The 22,519-nt window shown below is 37.0% G+C and overlaps 1 protein-coding gene across 1 annotated transcript in view; it reads right to left on the minus strand.

Annotated features, from left to right (window-relative positions):
- Positions 1 to 20,536, minus strand: part of LOC306888581 (phosphatidylinositol 4-phosphate 3-kinase C2 domain-containing subunit alpha-like) — a gene marked incomplete at its 3' end in the record, with an annotated part of 37,549 nt that extends 17,013 nt beyond the window's left edge. Inside the window, exons 1-11 of the mRNA XM_079447002.1 lie at positions 20,471 to 20,536; positions 15,727 to 16,878; positions 9,309 to 9,409; positions 8,666 to 8,826; positions 6,217 to 6,337; positions 4,277 to 4,388; positions 4,077 to 4,156; positions 3,888 to 3,951; positions 3,633 to 3,779; positions 1,418 to 1,457; positions 1,120 to 1,339 (exon numbers count right to left, since the gene is read on the minus strand). Of these exons, the coding sequence (XP_079303128.1) occupies positions 1,120 to 1,339; positions 1,418 to 1,457; positions 3,633 to 3,779; positions 3,888 to 3,951; positions 4,077 to 4,156; positions 4,277 to 4,388; positions 6,217 to 6,337; positions 8,666 to 8,826; positions 9,309 to 9,409; positions 15,727 to 16,809 (2,129 nt within the window). The 5' untranslated portion in view covers positions 16,810 to 16,878; positions 20,471 to 20,536. The remainder of the gene's footprint in view (positions 1 to 1,119; positions 1,340 to 1,417; positions 1,458 to 3,632; positions 3,780 to 3,887; positions 3,952 to 4,076; positions 4,157 to 4,276; positions 4,389 to 6,216; positions 6,338 to 8,665; positions 8,827 to 9,308; positions 9,410 to 15,726; positions 16,879 to 20,470) is intronic.
- Between the last annotated feature and the right edge of the window lie 1,983 nt (positions 20,537 to 22,519).

Raw genomic sequence — 22,519 nt, forward strand, 5'->3', positions numbered from 1 at the left:
CTCATGTTTTTGAAAGAAATCTTTTATGCCTAGGACTGCATTTATTCATTCAAAAACACAGTAAGAAGCAGTAATATTGTGCAATTTTATAACAATTTAAAATAGGCCTAACTGTTTTCTATTTTAATATATTTTCAGTTGTAGCCTAATTTATTCAGCGGTCTTCAGTGTCACATGATCCTTCAGAAATCATTCTGAAAGGCTGATTTTGTGCTCTAGAAACATTTCTTATTATCAATATTGAAAACAGATATGCCGCTTAATATTTTTGTAGAAACTGTGACACATATCAGGATTCTTTGACGAATATAAAGTTCAGAAGAGCAGAATTTATTTGAAATAGAAATATTTTGTAACATCATAAAATGTCTTCACCATGACTTTGCCAATTTAATGCATCCTTGATAATAAAAGTACTTCTAACTTCTGAAAAAAAAAAAAAACTGCTCCCAAACTTCTGAACAGAATATACACACTATATTATAAGTTTCATAAAAACTGTGTCAATTGACTTGAATCCTTGTTTAATGATTAATGAGTATGAAAACAATGCTATTGGCATTTTGATTAATTTTTGTGAGAAAAAAACAAAAAAATTTAGGCCATTTAAGTACAAATATCTGCGTTTCAAAATATACTTGCTTATATTACTATTCTTGCACCATTTTTCATAGGTGCCCTTAAAAGTTTCAAAAGCATATTGAATACAGTTATTTTTGATTGTAGTGAATGGAAATGTGATTCTAAGCTCTCCAAGTTGGGTTAAATGTTAAATGGTCCAGATATAATTTATTGAGGCTGATTGCTCCAAGAGAACACAGACCCTAAATTATCTAGGAGGAAATAACAGTGTAATGAATATGGACTAAGGCAGTGCTTTGAAAGTAGTAGAGAAGTTTACCTTGGCTGTGAGTTTGTTAAACAGAGTCATTATCAGTCTGAAGTGAATTAAACAGTGTTTAGCGCTTATTTAGACTGCGGGGCTCGATATGCCAAAATAGGAAGGGTAAATGGATTTCTTTTAAAATCCATTTCTTTATTATGAAAGTATCAAGCAAAAGCTTAGACCAGCTTCAGAAACACTGATGTCACAAGCACTAAAAGGGACACAGTGCTCACCTGCTGACCCAGGTAGCAGGAATGCCATGAACGGCAAACAGAGTGAACTGCAGGTGCTCCGTGGTGCCCGAGGCTTCTTTGCTGTCCCTCCTATCCTCCATGTGCTCTTCCATCGTGCAGCCTGGAGTAGTTGGACAGAAAGACCTCAGGTAGAGCTTGACGAGCTCATGCACAGTATCTGTGAGTCCGGCTAAACTCTCCTCCACTGGACTAACATAACCTAGGGATCACAAGCAGCAGAGTACAGCATAGGTGAACAAGAAACAGCCACTGAGATGATTTTAGGAGCTGAGCTTACCATTAGCCGAACCTGTAGAAGTTGAATGCATGGCACCAGCCTGCAAAACAAAACAATGCTCTTTGTCTGTACACTGAAAAAAAATTATTCATTGAATTTAGAAAAAAAAACATTTTAAGGTAAGTGGTTGCAATCAATTTATTTTAGCTACATTTAAATAAATTTAGTTGACTGACTTTCAACAAAGTTTATTTAAATGTAGCTAAAATAAATTGATTGCAACCACTTACCTTAAACAATTTTCAGTGCAGGAAAAGCTAAATAACAAACTAAAAAGTTTTGACTAGGGATGCACAATATCGGTACCACAACGTTTTTATTAACAGTACTGGACAAATTAAAAACTACTAATAATTGAATTAAAGTTTAGATTTAATATTTAATGGATCTCAAAATGAACTTCCATTTTTATACCATATATTAGGGCTGTCGCGATTCGTCGATTTTAGTCGACTAGTCGATTTTTTTAAATCATCGACTTCATTTTGCTCGTGTCGACTAACCTTCAAAATACCGGGAGTGGCACATTTCACGGACGAGAATCCATAAAACACATTGTTAGACTATTTTCCAAGGCTGCATGATATATTAAACCAATTTAAAATTCATAATTAAGCATAATTGAACGCTTTGAATTAATTAAATAATTATATGCAATGCAGTTCTAACAGTATATGCACTTTAATTATTTCCATGCGTGTAAGTTAAGAACGTGCTTCTCTCAGCGGCTCCGTTCACAGTAGCTCCACAGAAACCGTTATCATTTTCATGTGGAGCGTCTCATACTCCATCTCTGCATGTTGTTGTGAGTTTGGGTTTATTAAAAGTTCATCTGGGAATGCAATGTGCGCCATTTCATCAGATTTGTAAGGTAAATCATTTATAAATCTATACAAACACAGGAGAATACATCACGGTTTCAAAATAAAAGCTCAAACCCTCACTCTGAGTTTACACGGTTTGATGTCCACATATTCATTTAATTACAGCGGCTATAGCATTTCTGTCCTAAAGAAATGGCCAAATATGAAAGATCAAGTGGATATTTGGATTAAATGGTGCGTGGTCAATATTAAACAAGGATTAGATCGCGCAGTAATGTGTAAAAATAATCGTCAGGCCGTTGGCGCCCCTGCAGGCCTTTGTTGTAATGCGCAATGTACATTAGCTCCATTGTTTATAATACATTATGTATTTTAACAGTTTTGTTCAATAAAACCATATGATTTCTTGCTTTTGATCCTTTATTTGAACTAATCATTGCTATCATTTATATATTTTAAGTCATTTTAAAAGCTATTGTTCACTTAAATATATTTTTATTACCAAAAAAAAAAAAATTATTATAATTATAAGGCCCTATGAAATCCGTTTTATTTCCAAATTCAGTTTTTTCCATTTTCATTCTTCTATACACTGTTTTAATGGTTAAATCAAATTTTATTAATCAAAAAACCTAATTAATTGAGTTTTACAGTTTTATCTTTACCAAATTCTGTTTTCCATTATTTTCTGGATTCCATTTTAATGGTTCCATTAAATTTTAATAATAAAAAGCATCTCCAATTAATAGATTTTTTTTTTTTAAGTATTTTTTTCTTTCTTTTTTCAGAAATACTGCACATTTAAATTTTTAAATAAAATTCTGGTAAATAATATGTCTGGTAAATACTCCTTTAAAAAGTGTTTTTTTATTATTATAATTTTATTATTATAAGTAGACTAGAACACGTGGATATGTTGTCATTCTTACACTATAATACTGAACTTTGGTTTCAGTGATTTGGACTGAGATGGACACTTGCTTCATGCACTCTGGTGCATTTTACTTTTGCTTAAAAAAAAAAAAAGAAAAAAAAAAAAAGGATTTCATAGAAATGTGGATTTCATTTGGTTTAATAAAATATTCTTAAGTAAAATTGTTGATTTTTGCGGGAAATTAATCGTTTAGATTAATCGATTAATTAGTTGATAGATTAATCGAAATAAAAAGTCATTAGTGGCAGCCCTACCATATATTATAACATTGTGATACCTAAACTCACTTTTACTATTTAAAGTAACTGATTTTAGTTTAGTTTAGATCAGAACTGTAATATCAGACATTTATCAACAATCGGTTATTTGTCATAACATTAAAATTCTTACTTGGTTATCAGTATCAACTATAACTTTATTACAGTGCATAAATACTTAACACTGAATGTTCTCTGACCTCTGGAGAGCGTGTTCTAGGAAGGTTGACAGAGCGTTTGAGCTTCTTGATGGCATCACTGATGGCTGGTGTCTCAACTTCATCCAGAGCACAGCACAGATTTTTAACAGACTGAACCACATTGTCCACTGTTTTATACTGGGTGCTCTAATGAGAGAGAGAGATTGAAAGTGAGAAACACTGAAATCATTTCAAATACTTCTTTATTTCTTTTCATATAGTATAGTATAGCTTGCTGCGTTTGAGAAAAGTTACCTCATTCTGAAGGCAGAGATTGACCTGCTTATGATATCCTTCAAGGTATTCAGCAAGACCCTCTCTAGAGAAGAAAAAACATGCATAGGAATGAGAGAAATCAACACGCACATTCAGGAACTTCAAAGGCCACCCATAGCTTTCGTAGCCTTTAATAGGGGCAGGAGATAAGATGAAGCATATTCCTACCTTGTGACTGAGACTTTAAATGGCCTCTCCACTAGGCCAAGGTATTTCTCCAAGACAATAGGGGAAATGTCATCATCTGCCTGTTAGCATACAAAACATATATTTATCCATTAAATATATCCATTAATAACCTCTGAAGATAGTAATGCAGTGAACAACTAGTATCTATTTATTTATTCCAGCCTTTGTAAGTGTCTTACCGTTCGGGCCAGATCTCTTCTCATTGTGCTAAGAAAAAGGAGCTGTAGTTTGATCTCCGTTTCCCACTTCCTGCAGTTCTGCACGTACTCATGACTGCCCAGACTATGTTTACTGGAAGATAATGTTAAAGATGTTTCAGACATGGGCCAGAGCCAAAAGCAACAATGAATGAATCAATGAATAACTAAATAATGCTTACATATAACTTTATATAATAAGAATTATAATAACAACTAACATTTGAAAGTTTGGGGTTAAGATTTTTTTAAAGAAATTGTTACTTTTATTTCGCAAGGATGCATTAAATTAATCAAAAGTTTCAGTAAAGACATTTATAATGCTACAAAAAATTATATTTAAAATAAATGTTGCTCTTTTCAACTTTCTATTAAATCAAAGAATAATAAAAAATAACAAAAATTATTCTGAATAATCATGTCGAAGTCGAAGTCGAAGTCGTGACGTATTGTCAAGTATGGTGACCCATACTCGAAATTGGTGCTCTGCGTTTAACCCATCCAAGTGCACACACACAGCAGTGAGTAGTGAACAAATGCACACACACACACACACACACACACACACACACACACACACACACCATGAACACACACCCGGAGCAGTGGGCAGCCATGCTGCAGCGCCCGGGGAGCAGTTGGGGGTTCGGTGCCTTGCTCAAGGGCACCTCAGTCGTGGTATTGAGGGTGGAGAGAGCGCTGGACATTCCCTCCCCCCACCTACAATTCCTGCCGGCCGGGGGCTCGAACTCGCAACCTTTCGATTACAAGTCCGACTCTCTAACCATTAGGCCATGACTTCCCCCTCTAAATGTGACTCTAAAGATAGGACTAATGGCTGCTGAAAATTCGGCTTTACCAATAACATGATTAAATCAGTGTTGTTTTTGTAAATCAATTTTTCCAAGTTGTAAAAATATTTCACAATTTTATCCTTCTTTGAATATTTGGAAGGTGACCAATGATAACTGCATTTAACCATCTTCTTTAGGTGGTGTGGTTAAGTTGACAAAATATAGCTGTAATCATTTTATTTTTCCATAATTGGGTATTTATTGGTATTGAAATATTTTAAGATTATTTTTTCCCTGAGATGTCTATATGTGTTTTTGTATAAGTACACAAGTAGGGCGGTGTATCGGTGTATGTTTAAGGAGGTGTATATGTATTTAAATGTACTATATATGGGTTTATTTATTTATTTTATTATTATTATTTATTTTTCCTTATATTTTCTGGCGTGTGAAAAGCTTTAAATCAAATATTTTTTAAAAATATTTCACAATTTTACTGTTTTTATTGTATATGTGATGAATAAATGAAGCCTTGGTTAGAGATATAAGAGATTTCTTTAAAAAACATTAAACATTTCTTAGCAACCCCAAACCTGCTTTATGAAAAGCAAAACAAAAATGTGTCATTTTTTGGAGAATGCACTCTAAGAACATTCCAGGGTAGGAGATGTGTTCTGGATGACTGTGCTCTGGAAGGCTAGAGCAGGAACGTTTTTGATAATTGCTCGTATCAACTTGCCAAGGTCAACTGAGGACCAGACAGCCAGCACTGAAGTGGACAGTGAGTAACTATACCTTAAAATAAGGGGAAACTAACTAAAGGCTTTCAAAACTCTGCATTGAACACATGAATAATATAACTAAGGGAACTAAGGGAGGCTACCTTGTATTATAGAGCTTGAAATGGTTTGTTTTTGCCCATTCCCCTGCTCCTTATTAGGGCAGGCAAACCCTCCCCTAGAACTGTTGGTTCTGCTCTTCCAATGGTGTGGGTAAAAAGGAAACATTTCCCTAGCACAATTAAAGCAAAATAACCCCGTTTTCAAGGAATGTTGGCAGGGGACTTGTTTATGCAATACGACAGAATGCCTGCAAAAGGGAACGGGAGATGGTAAACGAAGGACTCACTTCTGTAGAACCTCCTCTTGTCCACAGACCTTGAGAACGTAGCTGCTGATGTCCACCTGGTTCAGGTCATCATGGACCCAACACAAAGCCTGCATTATGAGCAGGTCCACTGGAGAACTCACTGGGCAAAGAAACACAGAAAACATGAAGGAAAAAGGCATCCATGGACTGAGAAAACAATGAAGCTAATGAAAAAGTAAACAAGATAATAAAAGAAATGCATTTTTGTCCATACAATACAAATCAGTGGTGTCCAATATTGGCTTGGATTCCACTGACTCTTATTGTCTTATTGACAAAAAAACATTCTTCAGAAAAGTCAAGGTTTGGAACGACATGAGGGTGAGTAAATGCTGAAAGAATTTTCATTTTTGGGTAAACTGTCCATTTAAATGAATTGAGGGCCATCCTGAAGGTGTTGTCTGCTTGATGTTGCACAAAATTATAAAATGATGCAGCCAGAATGACACACCATTTTGTCAAGCTTGGACTGATGCTGGCTTTAAAACGGACTATTACCAAACAGTGCATGCATTACAGTGTTGACTTGCTACAGCAAGGGATGAGAGTGCCATTTGGAAGAGGACCTATGAACTATTGTGAACCGCTTTTGGTTCATTGAGATGGAAAACCTTAACAAGAAATGGATTTGGCATGAGAAGTTTCTCTAGATCCAAGCAAAAATGGCACCCAACATATTGTTCATGGTCACCCCAGGCTGCAGCAATAACAGGCCCCACACCCCTCCTTGGAATTATCCTCTCTACAAGCTCCAAGCCTAGGGCTGCATTACACTTAGTCAGCTGTGCCTGGCCTGGACTCTTCATGTCTGCCGTGTTTTTCAAGCCTAAAGGTCTGATGGTCATGCCTAATTTGTGGTGGATTTGGGGTTGCTTTGAAGGGTTATGGGATGCCAGTAAAATTCCTCTTCTGCCATTCTCTTTTTCGTGGCACTACAGCAACACACATGGTGCTGGAATGTCAGGAGATTGTGGTTGGTCTAAAATGGCTTGGAAAAAAGCTAAGAGGCTGAAAGGCTAGAGTAGAACATCAGACCATATATGCACAATCCAGAAGCTACTGCTGAATTTGTAAATAAAACTAAACTTTTTGTCAAATGATGCACCTACACTTGAATGGACAAGGTCTGATCCAGGGATCAGAAAACTGAGACACTTAATCGGAGTTTATCCTGGAAAAGCCTTCATATTCCACACATTCAAACCCCAATCGCCTCCTCAGCTTCATTTGCCTTGTCTTTCATGCCAAGTATCTCTGGAATTGCTAACTTTACTAACCTTACACACAGCTAAGCATTTTCCTCCACTTAAACAAACTAAGGAAAACCTCAAAAACCTCTTTGAAGATTCAGACAAAGAGTTGGTATGTCCACTTAGCTGTATGGTGATTTTCTGCATGGATTAGGAAAGTTAAGTAACAGTAAAAGCATTAATTTGTTACAAACAGGGTCAGTTTAAGAGGAAAAACAAGCAAGAACTGTATGAACGTGAGGAAAAGATAGCTAGAACATTACAACCATTCAGCCAGTTATAGCAGAGCCCCTCCTCAAATATATTAGCTGTTTGTGAAGCAACTTTGGGGCCTGATAGACACTGTGCCCCCTTTTTCCTTCCTAAGACCACAGTCCATGCTGGATTTATCCAGGACAAAAAGAGCTATGGGGCTTAGGCAGTAACAACACAGAAAAATTCTTCAACACAAAAGGCCAGTCTTGATTTCCTGCCAGGAGTGAGGTGGCCAGAGACTCAGCACAAAAAAAACGAGGCCCAGAAGTCTTCAGAACACAGCCGCTTCACAGGGAACTGAGCCAAGGCCACTACAGCTCAATGAAAAGGACTTTCCGTGCCTGGACCACAGACAGGTTACTCAGTAAAAAACCTTGCCAAGTGACATACAAGCTGAAAAATGAAAAATACAGGAACCCTGGTTGAAGAATCGGTTGAGCAGACGCACCATGACAGTTATGTAAAAAAAAAAGAATGTGTCGCAATGAAATGCTCTCTGGCGTTATGTCATGACTTCTTCATTTGTCAGCTTCCTTCATAGCAGACATTCGGAGAAGCTTACTATTGACAAACAGTGAGTATATGATTCATCAGATGTGACATTATTAGATACTTATAAGGGATAGTTCATAAAAAAAATTGTCATAATTTACTCACCCGTATGACGTTTCAAACTTGTATGACTAACTTTGGAAACGTGAAACGTGATTACAGATAACCCGGGATTCTGTTTATCCGGGGTTTAGAATGACCCAGGGTTAACAATTTCAAGTGTGAAAAGCCCTTTTCTTCTGCAAAAATTTCATTTTTTGATGAACTGTTCCTTAACTGCTTTAACTGTTAGCATAACAGTTTTCATATAAAACATTTTCACTGTCAAAATTTTATAATGACTAAATTCAGTGTGACAAAGAACTGCTTACCACCACAAGTGAAAGTTACAGGCTGTTGAGAATCAGAAATCTCAATGGATACTTTCACACTGCCCCCAATCTCCCCTCCTGCATCCCTCTGGTTGATCACAGGGCTGAGAACATAGCCAGGATTGGTAGCCAGGTCTTCATGTGGGAACTTTGACCTCAGTCTGCATAAAATAAAAGTACAACACTTTGTTTAAAATTAAAACCTAACGAAGGTAAATATGGTGTACCGCAAGGTTCAGTCTTAAGTCCTTTGTTTATATTCATATACATGCTCTGTGTGTGTGTGTGTGATATATTAGTAGGAAAGGTATTAGCAAGGTATTATTATACAAGGTATTAGCTCCCATTATTACATGGGCTACACACAGCTGTAAACTTCCTGCATTTCACTTGTCAGCAGTCCTTGTCTGAGGTATACATATGAGGTTTTAAGGCACTTCCCAAATTAGTCCTTCAGGTCCAAATTAACTTTGCTTCCCCTATAGAATCCAAGATTACAGTGCTGATTCAGGTATCCTGGGACCTTCTGATATCAGATTAACAACACAGCTGTAGTAGTGTGACCTGCTTTTTTCGGAGTTATCCCTTTCAACAGTCAATTAAATGAAAAAAAGCAAACAAAAAACAACAACTCATAACTCACTTTGAAATGTCTTCACAGAATGCTACGACTTCTAGATTTTGGGCTTCCTTTTCCTCTAAAACAGAGTACTTTGAGAGTACATTTGTACTTCCTTTATTGACCTGTAAAAAGACAGACATGAGTCCATGGTTATACTGATGAGGAGACATTTGGCCTATTATCCTATACATTCACTTTCACTAATGGTGTCCTACACATAGGAAATCACATGTTTGATATATGTCGTAAACAATATATTATGTACAGTCCATATTATACACAGGGGTACCAAATAGACATGATTGATGACATTAACATCCCAGTTCAAATGTGGAATGAGACAGTCTCTCTATTTGGTGAGAGGATACTGAGATTGTGAAGAATGTCTGGAATGCCAAAAAAAGAGACTTCCTTCAGGAAGGAAACAGGTCAAAAAAAGAACATCAACATGGAATTACAACTAGGAATTAAAGGTACGTTCAGTTCAATAATGGCTCACATGCTAAGAAATTAAATAAAAAGAGATTTTCTGTTTGAATTACATTTACCATGCAGACTATATGCATGCAATCTCAAAAGTAATACGAGTAGATTAGGCATATTCTTGTGAAATTTTCTTTTAATATGGTCTCTGATGAGAACATCGGCCTCTGACACATTTACCATAAATTAAATAAAAGTAATAAACAATCAAGAGTATCAATTCAAATAAAAAGAGCAGGTCACATGTTTTATTGCAGGTAATACATATATGCATAGGATATGATGGTTTATTTAGCTGTTTACTAGGCCAAAGCTCTAGGCCTAACCTCAGAGAAAAATGAGATGCCATGTGACACACATTCACAAATTATTCATCCGCTTTTGCTTAGAGCTACGGTTTTACAGTTCTGCTCTACATGCAATCTCTCCTAGTCCAAACAGACCTTTTCCTCAGGTTAAAAGTTTATAAGGGATCTGCCAAGAAACAATTAAAAAAACACTCAGGAATGAGAGGATGGAGGAAGCTGTCTTACATGAGCTTAGTGTTCGATTGAATACAAGTAAAATTCCATCATCATCTATGTTTGAGTGTAATAGAATTCACAGCAAATGCAACTTCCTCTCTACTATTGTTGCTAAGAATACTGATATTCATTAACTGGAACTCTGTTCCCTACTGACCTGATAATACTTCCACTAAATAAATACGACTGAACTTCCGTCACATGATTTAACATTTCACTGACGACAGAGTGCTTGATGGTAAACTGTGACTAAGAGCTCCGTTTATGAATCTAAATACTCACATTGACATTAAGCAAACTTCATTTCAGCATGTAGGATAAGTTGACAGTCAGACGGTAAGTTAATGGTTCACAGCACATTTATAACACGCACACACAACAGAAACCACATGGTCGATTTATCAATCAAAAACACCTTATTGTCTGAATACGAGAGCTACTGTGTGGGCTAAGTGACTGTTGTGATACACTATGACAAATGATACCCGTCTTATACAACATCGGCAGTAACATACTAACTCAATTCAGTGTCCAATTGATGTCTGATCAATATGTGGCTGCTTCTGAACGCTCCCAGGCATATTTGGCACATGTTATATGTGTCAGACATGTCAAATGTATTGGATCTGTGCATTAGGCCTTACAATGCACTCCTAACAGACCTGCCACATGTCTAATATCAGTATTAATTACACAACTGTTCAAAAGATTAGGGCGAGTAAGATTTTTCTTTTTGAAAGAATTTAAGCAGCACAGCCATTTTTTAACACTGATAATAAGAAAAGTTTCTTGAAGACCAATTCAGCATATGAGAATAATTTCATCATGAGACGCTTAAGACTGGAGTAATGGCTGCTGAAAATTCATCTTTGCCATCATAGAAATAAACCAGTTTTAAATATATTAAAATAGATTATTTTAAGTCATAATAATATTTTACAATATTACTGTTTTTATTGTACGTTGATCAAATAAATGCAGCCCTACTAAAGAGACTATTTTAAATATTTACTGACCCCAACCTATTAAACAGTAGTTTATATACTATATACGTGCATATTATATTAATAGTCTACATATTTGATTATTTATTTTATTTTGTTATTATTTTTTTAACCTATAGTTTTTATTTTATTTTTATTATTATTATATTTTTTGTGTGAATATTAACATAAAACTCCACCTTTGACACCAATACTTTATATGTCCACATCAGGAGATAATGCATAATCTGGGTTTGCTTTATGAACACTGCGTAATAAAAATATGCTATATAAAAAAAGCATTTCCTCTACTAATCCTAAATACTTTCAACCATACTCGAAAAGAAACCACTTTTGATCATGTGTTGTAGCCCAAACCACAAGCATGAAGTAATGGCTACAGTGAACTTACACTTACACCAAGACCGACAACAAACAGGTCTTTTGGGATGCGAGTGCTGATAAGGGCTGAAATATCCAGGGCTTGTGATAAGCGTATCTGGTGTTCCGTGTGATGAAGCAGAGTAACTGTACACCAAAACCAAAGCTCAGATTAGTTTCGCTGCTCTTTCGCACACTGTGAAAGAGAGCTGCCATGGCAACTGGGAGCTGCACGGCCCTGCAGCAGGCATGTCAGGGAAGAACCCATGGGGCAAAAACAGCTAGCTGGGGCTTGTCTGTGCTAATGAGACCAGCAGCAGTCCTCGCTATAGACACACACACACAAAGACAGAATACTATCTAGGACAGTGTTACCTTTAGTATGAAATAGACCTGATGTGTGACTCAGAAATATAACGATAGTACTTAAACTTGAAATGAGGAAGTGCAAAGACTGAACCCTTTGACCCCTCTATTTTATCCTTAGATGAAAGCTGTCCCTGTTGTAGAAGTTATAGTCACAAATTCTTCATGTACTGTGGGAAATGTGTGACAACAGTCAATTGTCCTAGTCAGAAACAAACATAATGAAACAGGAAGTGGGATTCCTGAAAAAAAAAAAAACACATTTACACACCCTCCTCATAAGGAATCAAAGTTTCACATTCCTCTCAGGAAGCCGTTCTTTATTTTGGCAATCAGTTACAACGTTTCTAAGACCAACGATAAAGAGGCTTAGATAAAACGGTGGTAAAATGAAAGCAGCTAAGCACCAACCATGAGGAATAAATCCAAAATTGAAAGATGCAAATCGCCCCTAGCTGAGAATTTTGCAAAGACATTTACCACATTGGCATGGTATAATAAATAGAAAACCATACGCGCACATTTTTAACTGCTACTTCCTGTCATATCACAGAGCACTGCCGCTTTCTTGTTAAAGTGCTAGAATGTATGCAAGCATGAGAGACACTTATAAAATACAATGTTGATTAGGGGCATAGGGACTCAGTGGGGTTAGTCTTTTTAAAGTTTATTTTTAGATATTTTTAGCATTTTTATTAATATGCTGTGCTTGGACATCTTTAACAGCTCGCATCTTGTGCAGGATACAGCATACAACACCATGCTCAAATTAAAATAAGGCCAACTTTTAACAAAACTTGTGTGTTTTTGCCATTCCACTGCTTTGATTTTAGCGTCATTTGGCTGAACGGAACTTATGTTTAAAACTTACTGTTTTCTTAAAACACTATAACGTTCAGGGCCCTATGATTTCCGTGATGTGGAAAACACGGATGAAATCGTGGAATCCAGTCTTAAAAACGGAGTTTACTGTATAACGCGGAATGTCACGGAATTTGCCAAATTTTGGATGGATAAATCAGATCAAAACACAGTATGGACTAGTGTCTGTGAATATTAAGTGAACATGAATCCTGCATGTTCTGTGCATCTCTGTGTGAATGGCGCAGATGCGCGGTATCGTTTACTACACAAATACTGAAGCACGCGTGACGCTCGCGGTATTTTCATCCCCTACTGCCTCAATATATGAGTACATGAACAATCTCTAGAACTGCTCTGCGAGTCACTTCATGAGCATTTTACCATTTCTTTTGAGTAAAATTAGCGTCATATATACAAAAAGAAACTTAAACTCTTCACTGCAACTCATTCGGTTCGGTTTAACGAAGAAACTGACACAAAAATATATTACTTAATGTAATAATAGTACTACTAATAAAATTACTATTAAAACATTATTTTTAATGGAATATTTAGCAGAAAAATTATTACCAGAACTTATTTAGCAGAAAAATGTAAATACACAACACAGTACTTCTGAAAAAAAATAAAAAAAATAATATAAAATATATATATATATATTAAAAATTATTATTATAATAAAATCAATTAAATAGAGATGCTTTTGATTAATAATATCAATGCTTTTTGATTAATACAATTTAATTTAACCATTGAAAGAGTGTAGAAAAATTAAAATGGAAAAAAACTGAATCCAGAAAAAATTTAATTTGTGAAAAAATAAATGTAATTCATAGTCAATTTCGAAAATATGTATTGTTGACTACATTGGGAAACAGGATATACATTAAGTTCATCACTATGTGGGCATTAGACACAATGGGCTTGAATTTGGTGATACCTGGCTTAGGGGTCGACCGATATGTGTTTTTCAGGGCCGATGCCGATACCGATTATTACAGCCCAAGTAGACCGATAACCGATATATTGAACCGATATATATGTCTGTTGTGAAAATGAATGTCAAAATTAAGAATAACAAGGGCTCTGACAAAAACGGCCTTCCCTAGTGTTGGTTGCACTTCTTACTCTTGTCTTCCCCCATGCATCCATCTACAATAAGGGTAATATATAAAGAGAGAGTTAAAAGTGGGGCCACTGTATGCTTCATGATTAAGCCTATGAATACTAAATACTAAAGCTAAACAGCTTGGGGAAATGTAAGTATTTGGCTTCAATAATTTACATGTTAGAAATGTATGTGTAATAGCATAACCTCTCATAATTCTTCATTAATTATTTTCGGTTGACTAAATCATAACCTACAAGAGGAGACTATTCAATTCATCATCTAATGCACATCAGTTGATTAATTTAAAAAGCGCATTGTATATAATACGTGTAAATAATTTAATTGTCTTCATAGCTCCATTGTAGAAGTTGCGAAGAAGACCGCAACTATTTTAATGAAACTATAACACTAATAGCCTGTTATAGGCTCACTTGGTTCAATAGCCTATTGAAATGTCCCAATTTCCGTCATCCTAATCTTGGCCTATGTAACAGTATCTTAATCTTAGCCTATGTGACAGTAATTTCCATTAGTTTTCATTTACAGTGCAGTGCAAATGAAGGCATAAAACATTAATTTAATTTATCTTTTAATCAAATGAGAGTTGAACTCTATTTTTGGCAAACAAATGTGTTTACTATTAAAATTAAAACATGTAAGAAATAGCGTATTGTGTGATTGTTCTTTTAAACAAAAGTTGTAATAATTGTAGTAGTATTAGTAAATAAACCAAACTTTTATTTTGACGGGTTGCCATGAGGACCTCTTAAGTTTCTGTCGCCTATTTATGATATGACGATCGTTTTACTCAAACGAAACAGTCAAATGCTCATGAAGTAACTCTCAGAGCAGTTCTGGGGATGATGTTCATGTATTTATGTCCTCATTTACTGACATGGCAGATGCGGAAAACACCGCGAGCGTCGCGCACTTCAGTGTGTGTGTGTGTGTGTGTGTGTGTCAAAACCGCGCGTCTGTGCCATTCACATATACAGAGACACGCCGAACATGCAGAATTCATATTTAAAGTCTTTTTGCAGCTTAATGTTTACAGATAGTCCATATCATGAGTCGATTTAAGTGTACTGACCTACTTTTCATTAATTCATCCAAACTTTGACTAATTCCGTGACTCCGCGTTATACAGTAAATGCTATTTATATGACTGGATTCCCCCTGCGTTTCCCCCATCTCGGAAACCATAAATAGATAATATTGAGGTTTTTACAACTTCAGTGTAGTGGATTGTAATTTATTGCAACTTGAGCAACGTCTGCTGCTGCCTTTGAGAGAGAACTGATGCGTGATGAAGCAGCACCAGTTAGCAAGCGCTTTCGGGGTGAGAGTGCCTTTAGTCTTCCACGTTGATTGGTCGGACTCCTGACTCTCAACAAATCAGATGCGCGGTGGGCGGAGACTGCTCTAGGCCACAGAGTGGTGAGTTCCGACAGGCTGCATCAGAGCCAAATAGCGCGTTTCAAAATTAAATAATTTTATCATTTTATTTTGAAAATGACCGATGCCGATTATCATAAAAATGCTTAATATCGGTGGCATAATCGGCCAGGTCGATAATCGGTCGACCCCTAACCTGGCTGGCATAATTTCTACATCCTCCTACAAACCCATTGCAGGTTTTTCTAACTTTACAAGAGGATGGGGTATCACTTCTAAACAAACAGTGCTCCCAACATGTTCTGGGTCAGCAGAAAGGATGTTCCTCTTACCTGTTTGCCTGAGTGGTGATCCGTTGAGGTTGCAGGTATGTTGAGGGACTGGCTTCTTGTTACAGCCGCCCCTGTTGATGCTCTTCTGGGTTGGGTGGCTAAAGTCACCTTGCCCTTCACCTGTGCTGAGGGACTGCCATTATCCACAACTTCAGGTTCTTCCAGAAGAACCGCATCCCATGGGTCTTTAGCAGTCCCAGACTCCTCTATGAAAGGTCTACTTGATACAGTGAGTGCCTCCTCTACCTCGACCTCCTTGCGCTTGTTGAGCGGGTCCAGGTCCAGCCACTCAAAACGGCTGATGTTGGGAGGTTCTGAGGGTTGAGGCATGGGCTCCAGGGACTTGACATTTCCTGATTCAGTTTCCATGCAGGAGGACCTGCCGTTCTTCAAGTATTCCGAAGTGCTAGCAATCTTGTCAAACAGCTTGGCCATCTCTGGGGTGACAGCAGGCTGTCTGTAGACCAGAGCTGCAGGTAGTTGGATTGGTGTAAAGGAGAGGAAGGGGGTCGGTTGGGTTGGCAGTCTAATAAAGGGAGACAAAGCTGGACTAAAACCATTCTGGAAAGAGCATGGAGGCTTCGGGAAGGGAGCAGAGGGGAAGATTGGAGTCTGTGCATGTGTTGGGGTGGGAGCCCAGTGGAAAGAAGAAGGGCTGAATACATGTCCTCCAGGATAAGACGCGCTGAGATTGCAACCTAGCAAAGAGGAAGGTCTTGTCATTTTGTTGACGCCAAAACTGTCATCCAGAAGCAGCTTTTCTAGCTCCTCCTTGGTCAGCTTCTCAAAATCAATATCCTCAAATTTGTCTTTTTGTTCTTTCTTCTGTGTTTCTGATTCAGAGAACACAATGAGGTCTTTCTCTTGCCGGCTAGTGGATGTTTGTGCTGATGGATTGGGAAGGGGATTAACAGAAGGCACTGTGGCTGGTAGTGTGTGCCTTTTCTCACGCTTGATTTTATCCAAGGCCTCTAACTCCATACGTAAAGCCTCCTCCTTTCCCACAATCCCTTTGGGCCGGACCACCCCCGGAGAGGCTGGCCTGTCAAACTTAAACCCATTGCCACTGGACATGTGGGCCATGGTGTCAGCTTTGCCTTGCTACGTACATGGGGAGACCGCTGGGTTCGACAGGAACTTTACAACAGGTGCCTACAGGAGGAAATTGAGAGAATATTACATTTTAGTATCAGGAACTCATGATTTCAAAAGATGTATTGCATGTTCATCGCCAACTATGATGATGCACTGGTAGTGCTATTTGTAAAGGCAGTCATCAATATAAGTCGCTCTGGGGGATTTTAACCATCAAATTTCCTGTTCACAATGGTGTGTTTACAAATATGAGCTTCTTTCACTCACAGTAATGGATCCAGTCCATTACGCACCAACACTATTGTGACATTTTGACATGATTCAAATGAATGAATCCTTTTTGTTCTTATGTTCAGTATGAAAGCCCTTGCAAAACATGAAAAGACGGGTGAATGCAACCCTACACCTTGGAATAGAAAATTGACTCAGCAGCAACTGAAGCCTGACAAAAGATGCACAATGCCGTCATATTTGATAGGATCATGGAAAATCTTTCATATGATCTGACAATCAAATGTTTTGAATCTGACAAAACCATCATGAATATTTTGAATAGGAGAAGTCTTTAGATTACGAAATGCTAAAAACGTCAGCAGGAAAATAGAGTTCATGTGAGTGGCCAGTCAGGGCGTGTTCAAAATCTAGATTTAATGGGTGAATGGCAGGCAGTTGCAAGCACATACCAGACATTTCCCTGTGCCTTACAGGCCCAAGACATGCCAGCTTACAATTGAAATGGAACCAATTAGTTGCAAACTCAGAGTAGGGTTTCAGCTCCTTATTCACAGCTCCACTGATTAGGTGCTAAACCTCACAAAAAAGGGCAGGACTTATTTTAATTGATTATTCATATATTATAATTTAAAATAGATGTGTCTTTAACAAGTCAAGACAGAGAGGAATGTGTCATTCAGGGGTGTTATACAAACTGCAATGCAGAGTTTAGTTGATTACAGTTAACAAGCAACTTGATGCATTAGTAAAAAGATTTAGGCCTAACTGACATTCAGGCACAACAACAAAAATGTAATAATTAAAAAAATTATTCTGCCAAGCAATGTAGTTCTTCAGCAACATTTAGCATAATGGTTGTTCTGCTAAATGCTGATGATGCAATTGCTGTTGTAATGAGGTCAGAAGTGTGTGTTTACGGAGTATTTTACAATGGCTTTGAGCACGGCTCATAATCAAGGATTGGAGTTCATAAAGAATTTAACAGATGTACATTTGCAGGTATAAATTCATAGACTATTTTACAACTTCAAATGCTGCTTATGCAATCAGAATTTATAGTTTGAACTATCCATTTAATAATATTAATTTCATAATAAGATTCATTTGCATGACGCAGATGCTATATAATAACAATCTTCTTATCTTAAAAAAAACAAAAAACAATTGCATGAGTGATGTAAAAAATCTATTAAAAACCCTTATTTAATAGCTGTATAAATATTTTTTGTTGAATTTCCAGCAATAATAATTAAAGCCTTATTTATATAGTTACCATAATATAAAATTACTCATACAGTGATAAAAGATTTTGGTGAAACTGCCAACCTCTACCACTAATAATCCAAGAACAACACGCCACACACCAAGATATGTTGGGAAATGGTCATACAATTTGATTAAGTTTTACAAAGGCATCAATGCTGCCAAGTCTGGCTATCAATACTCCACCAAGGCCATTGTGTACAGTAAGGAATCTAGCATGCAATCCAGAGGGGTCAGTCTCTTCTGACCAATGTTCACAGAAGAGACCAAGCATGTCTTATCAGTAAGGCATCAATTGTGCAAAAAGATGATGCTTAAATCTTTTAATATGTTATATTATGAAATCATGAAGATCTGTGAGCTCAAAACTGCCGAGACACACATATATACAATTTTACATTTTACAGTGCTAAACCTTCTATAAACAATATTGTGTTGACTTACAACCCAACAGATCTTCAGGGCAAATGGTTGAAGCATGTGGAGCGCAATATAATTACTGTTTCTCCTTATCTTTTTATGTCAGAAGTATAAAATCAGGTTGCATATTCAGTGCTCTCAAAGTTAGCAAATCTCTGTAGCTCAAACCTCCTGGGAACGGTTCTCACCCCTCAGGGTGCATGCTTGACTGCACTGTTTTAACAATGACAAACATCACTTATTTCTGCATTTGAAAACCCACGAATGGAAAGCCTTTCAAAGGTGGTGTCAAATCATAACGGAAGTCAGCAAAAATGTTTTCGTACTTTACAATAAAATGATTTATCAAGCTTCAGTGGAGCTGTTCAAAGTACAGAAGTCAAGCTCAAGACAAAAATGAATAACTAGATAATGCATATGGCTTTTAAATGAAAGCGTGTCACTTTAAGAATATCAGTTACCTTTTACACCTCAGAAATATACTGAACACAAAGCATGAGTCTGAAGTTTAGTTTGAGATGCTTTTCCAAGCACTTGCAAAACATGTCAAGGGAAGACAAATAGTTCCCAAGACGGTGAGAATGTCCAGAAGGGTAAATGGATGACAGACAAAACAATACAGCATTTGTAATGTGTGAAAGCTGTCATTACAAGTTTACAGTAAACACAATATAGTGAGTTAACATGACAGAAAACAAAAAATAAGTAGCATATGTATATCCAACTAGCATACCCAAGGTACATGATTCATGCATATAAATACAATGAAGCAACACTGCAGGAACAGCACGATTACATGCCACCATTACAGTTGAACTTTTAAAGAAGCCATATGTGCCGAATCCACAAAATTACACAAGCCTGTTTCAGTTATCCTTGGCAAAAGGCAAAAAACAAGACAAAACCTGCTTCTCCAGTCAGTTACCACAATAACATTAACTCCAAGTGGTATACAAAAGAGCTTTTCTTCCTATTAGAAACATTCAGAGACTATAATTATTACACATACTATCAACTGTGCTATTTCAACTCATTGGAAATGAGAAAAAAGTGGAACTGCAGTCCAAGTAAACATTTTTCCTTGCATAAAAACTTATCAGCAATAAGATTTTAACTTTGAAAACAGATGAGAGAATGACAGGATTCATTTAAAATCCTACTGGATAAAGAAGTGTTCTAGGCTTGATCCTTTTAGTGAAGGTGCAGCGGAGACTTGAGCTTCATCACTGACCTTCATTAACATGTTCTGAACTCAACAGGAATTGATTGTGCATTATGTGAAATATTGTCCAATTTAAGTCATCAAAATAGAAATGCAACCCGACTTACCACTTTGAAAGACATTTCAAAAATCAAACCAAAGTTTATAAAGGATGCAAAGTATCCAACAAAATAGATAATCAAAGAAGCCACGTTACCATAACACCAGACTGCCAATAAATACAAATTAATATTTCTATAATCAATAAATATTCTGCCAGGACACTGGAAAACATCTCATAAACCTACACATTAACACTACAACACAAGATCCCTTGTAGAAAGTTGTTTCCAAAACTTTTACGCAACGTTTGTGCAAATGTTCACTTCACGCGCCGACAAAAGTGTAAACACTAGCAGAAGAAAAACAAACAGCGCAAATACTCAGACAACAGACTATACTTCCGAGGAGAGCTGGCGGGTAAACTTAAATCAATTGTAAGAGTTTGTATGAATAAAAGACGATTCCCACCTTCAGACTCTCCGATCTTTGACGCTGGACATGTTCCTCCAGCTGGAAAACTTGCTCATGTAGTCGTAGACACAAACGTCAGTTCCTGCTTGAGATCAGAGTGTAAAAGATTACAGAGAAACAGCGACATCTAGAGGTCAGAAAACACAACCAAAACTAAAAAAGCGCACCTATTGTTAAATTATCAGAGCTGGGTAGATTACTTACAAATTGTAGTCCGTTAACTGGTTTCAAATTACACGACAACAATTGTAGTTAGGCCTAGTAACGTAATCCATAACATTTCATAATCAGACTACTTTTTGATTACTTTTAACCAAACTCGTTCATCACATTGATTTAAATAGGACAATTATGTACCATACTGATATAAAAATACAAAGAGTAAGAAAATATATTCCATATGTTATTTTAAAATAACATCAATCTAAATAAAAAAATGTTTAATGTCATGTGACCATTAACTATGTCAGGTAGCTACACTCTTAAAAACAAAGGTGCTTCAAAAGGTACTTCAAGCGATGCCATAGAAGAACCATTTTTGGTTCCACAAAGAACTATTCAGTCTCTTGCTTACCTTTTTATAATCTGAAGAACCTTCTTTCGCCACAAAGAACCTTTTGTGAAACAGAAAGGTTCTTCAGATGTTAAAAGTTCTTTATGGAACCATTTAGACAAAAAGGTTCTTGGTATCGTGAAGCACCTTTATTTTTAAGAGTGTAACAGTGTGAACGTGCAAATGTGATCCTTAATTATTAAAATATTTATTTTAAAATCTCAGGAGCACTGCAAAATATATTAGGTCAAAAAAGGTTAAAGAGTTGGGAATGCATTACATGATTTAGTCTAAATAAGAAATTACGTGAATTTGTGCATTTTAATGTGTTTGGAAGAAAAACATGAATGTGTTCATAGTTGATACAATGTTGAAACACTTCTTAAACCTGAAATGATTTTTGTAAATCCAGTGGTCAAATACGGCGTAGCCACCTGACTTCTGACTGGTCTTTGTGTGAATGTCCACAAAACTGGAAGACTTTCTGAGTGTATAAACAGTAGTTTAGAAAGGAGCATTTAAAAGAGGAAAATTAGGAATTATGGAGAATCAATAAATTATTCAGAATTTATTGCTATTGTGTGAATAATATGCAATCATGTAATCAATAAAAAAGAACTGTAGTCTGTTTACAAATATTTTAGAATGTAATTTAATCTAATTACAAGTAGCCAATTTACTTTCTGATTACGTAATGCAGACTACTTGTAATCAGTTACTACCCAGCTTCAGTATAATATATATCGTATAATGTCCCCACAAAAGCTTCAAAAGCTACCACCATCATTCCAGTCCCGAAGAAGTCATCTCCATCCTGTTTCAATGACTACCGTCCAATAGCACTCACTCCTATTCTCATGAAGTGCTTTGAACGGCTAGTCATGCACCACATCAAGTCTGTCCCCCTCCCCCACTTGACCCCTTCCAGTTTGCATATAGGTCCAACCGCTCGACCGATGATGCCATCGCCACTGCCCTCCACCCAGCCCTCACATATCTGGACAAAAAAGACTCATATGTCAGGATGCTGTTCATAGACTTCAGTTCAGCATTCAACACAATCATCCCTCAACAGCTCACTCACAAACTGGTCCAGCTGGGGCTCAACACCTCTCTGTGTAACTGGCTGTTCGACTTCCTGACCGGGAGACCTCAAGCAGTACGGGTTGGCAGTAACACATCCAGCACCATCACACTGAACACTGGGGCCCCCCAAGGATGTGTGCTGAGCCCCCTCCTCTTCACTCTGCTGACCCACGACTGCACACCGTCACACAACTCTAACCTGTTCATTAAGTTTGAGGATGACACGACTGTGGTGGGTCTCATCAGCAACAGAGATGAGACAAACTACAGGAGCGAGGTGAGCCGCCTGGCCGGGTGGTGCAGTGACAACAATCTCTCTCTGAATGTGGAGAAGACGAAGGAGATTGTTGTTGACTTCAGGAGAGTACACACTCAGCATGCCCCTCTGACCATCTGACCGGTGCGAC

The sequence above is a fragment of the Barbus barbus genome (assembly GCF_936440315.1).
Source record: "Barbus barbus genome assembly, chromosome: 22".
Taxonomy (NCBI): Eukaryota; Metazoa; Chordata; class Actinopteri; order Cypriniformes; family Cyprinidae; genus Barbus; species Barbus barbus.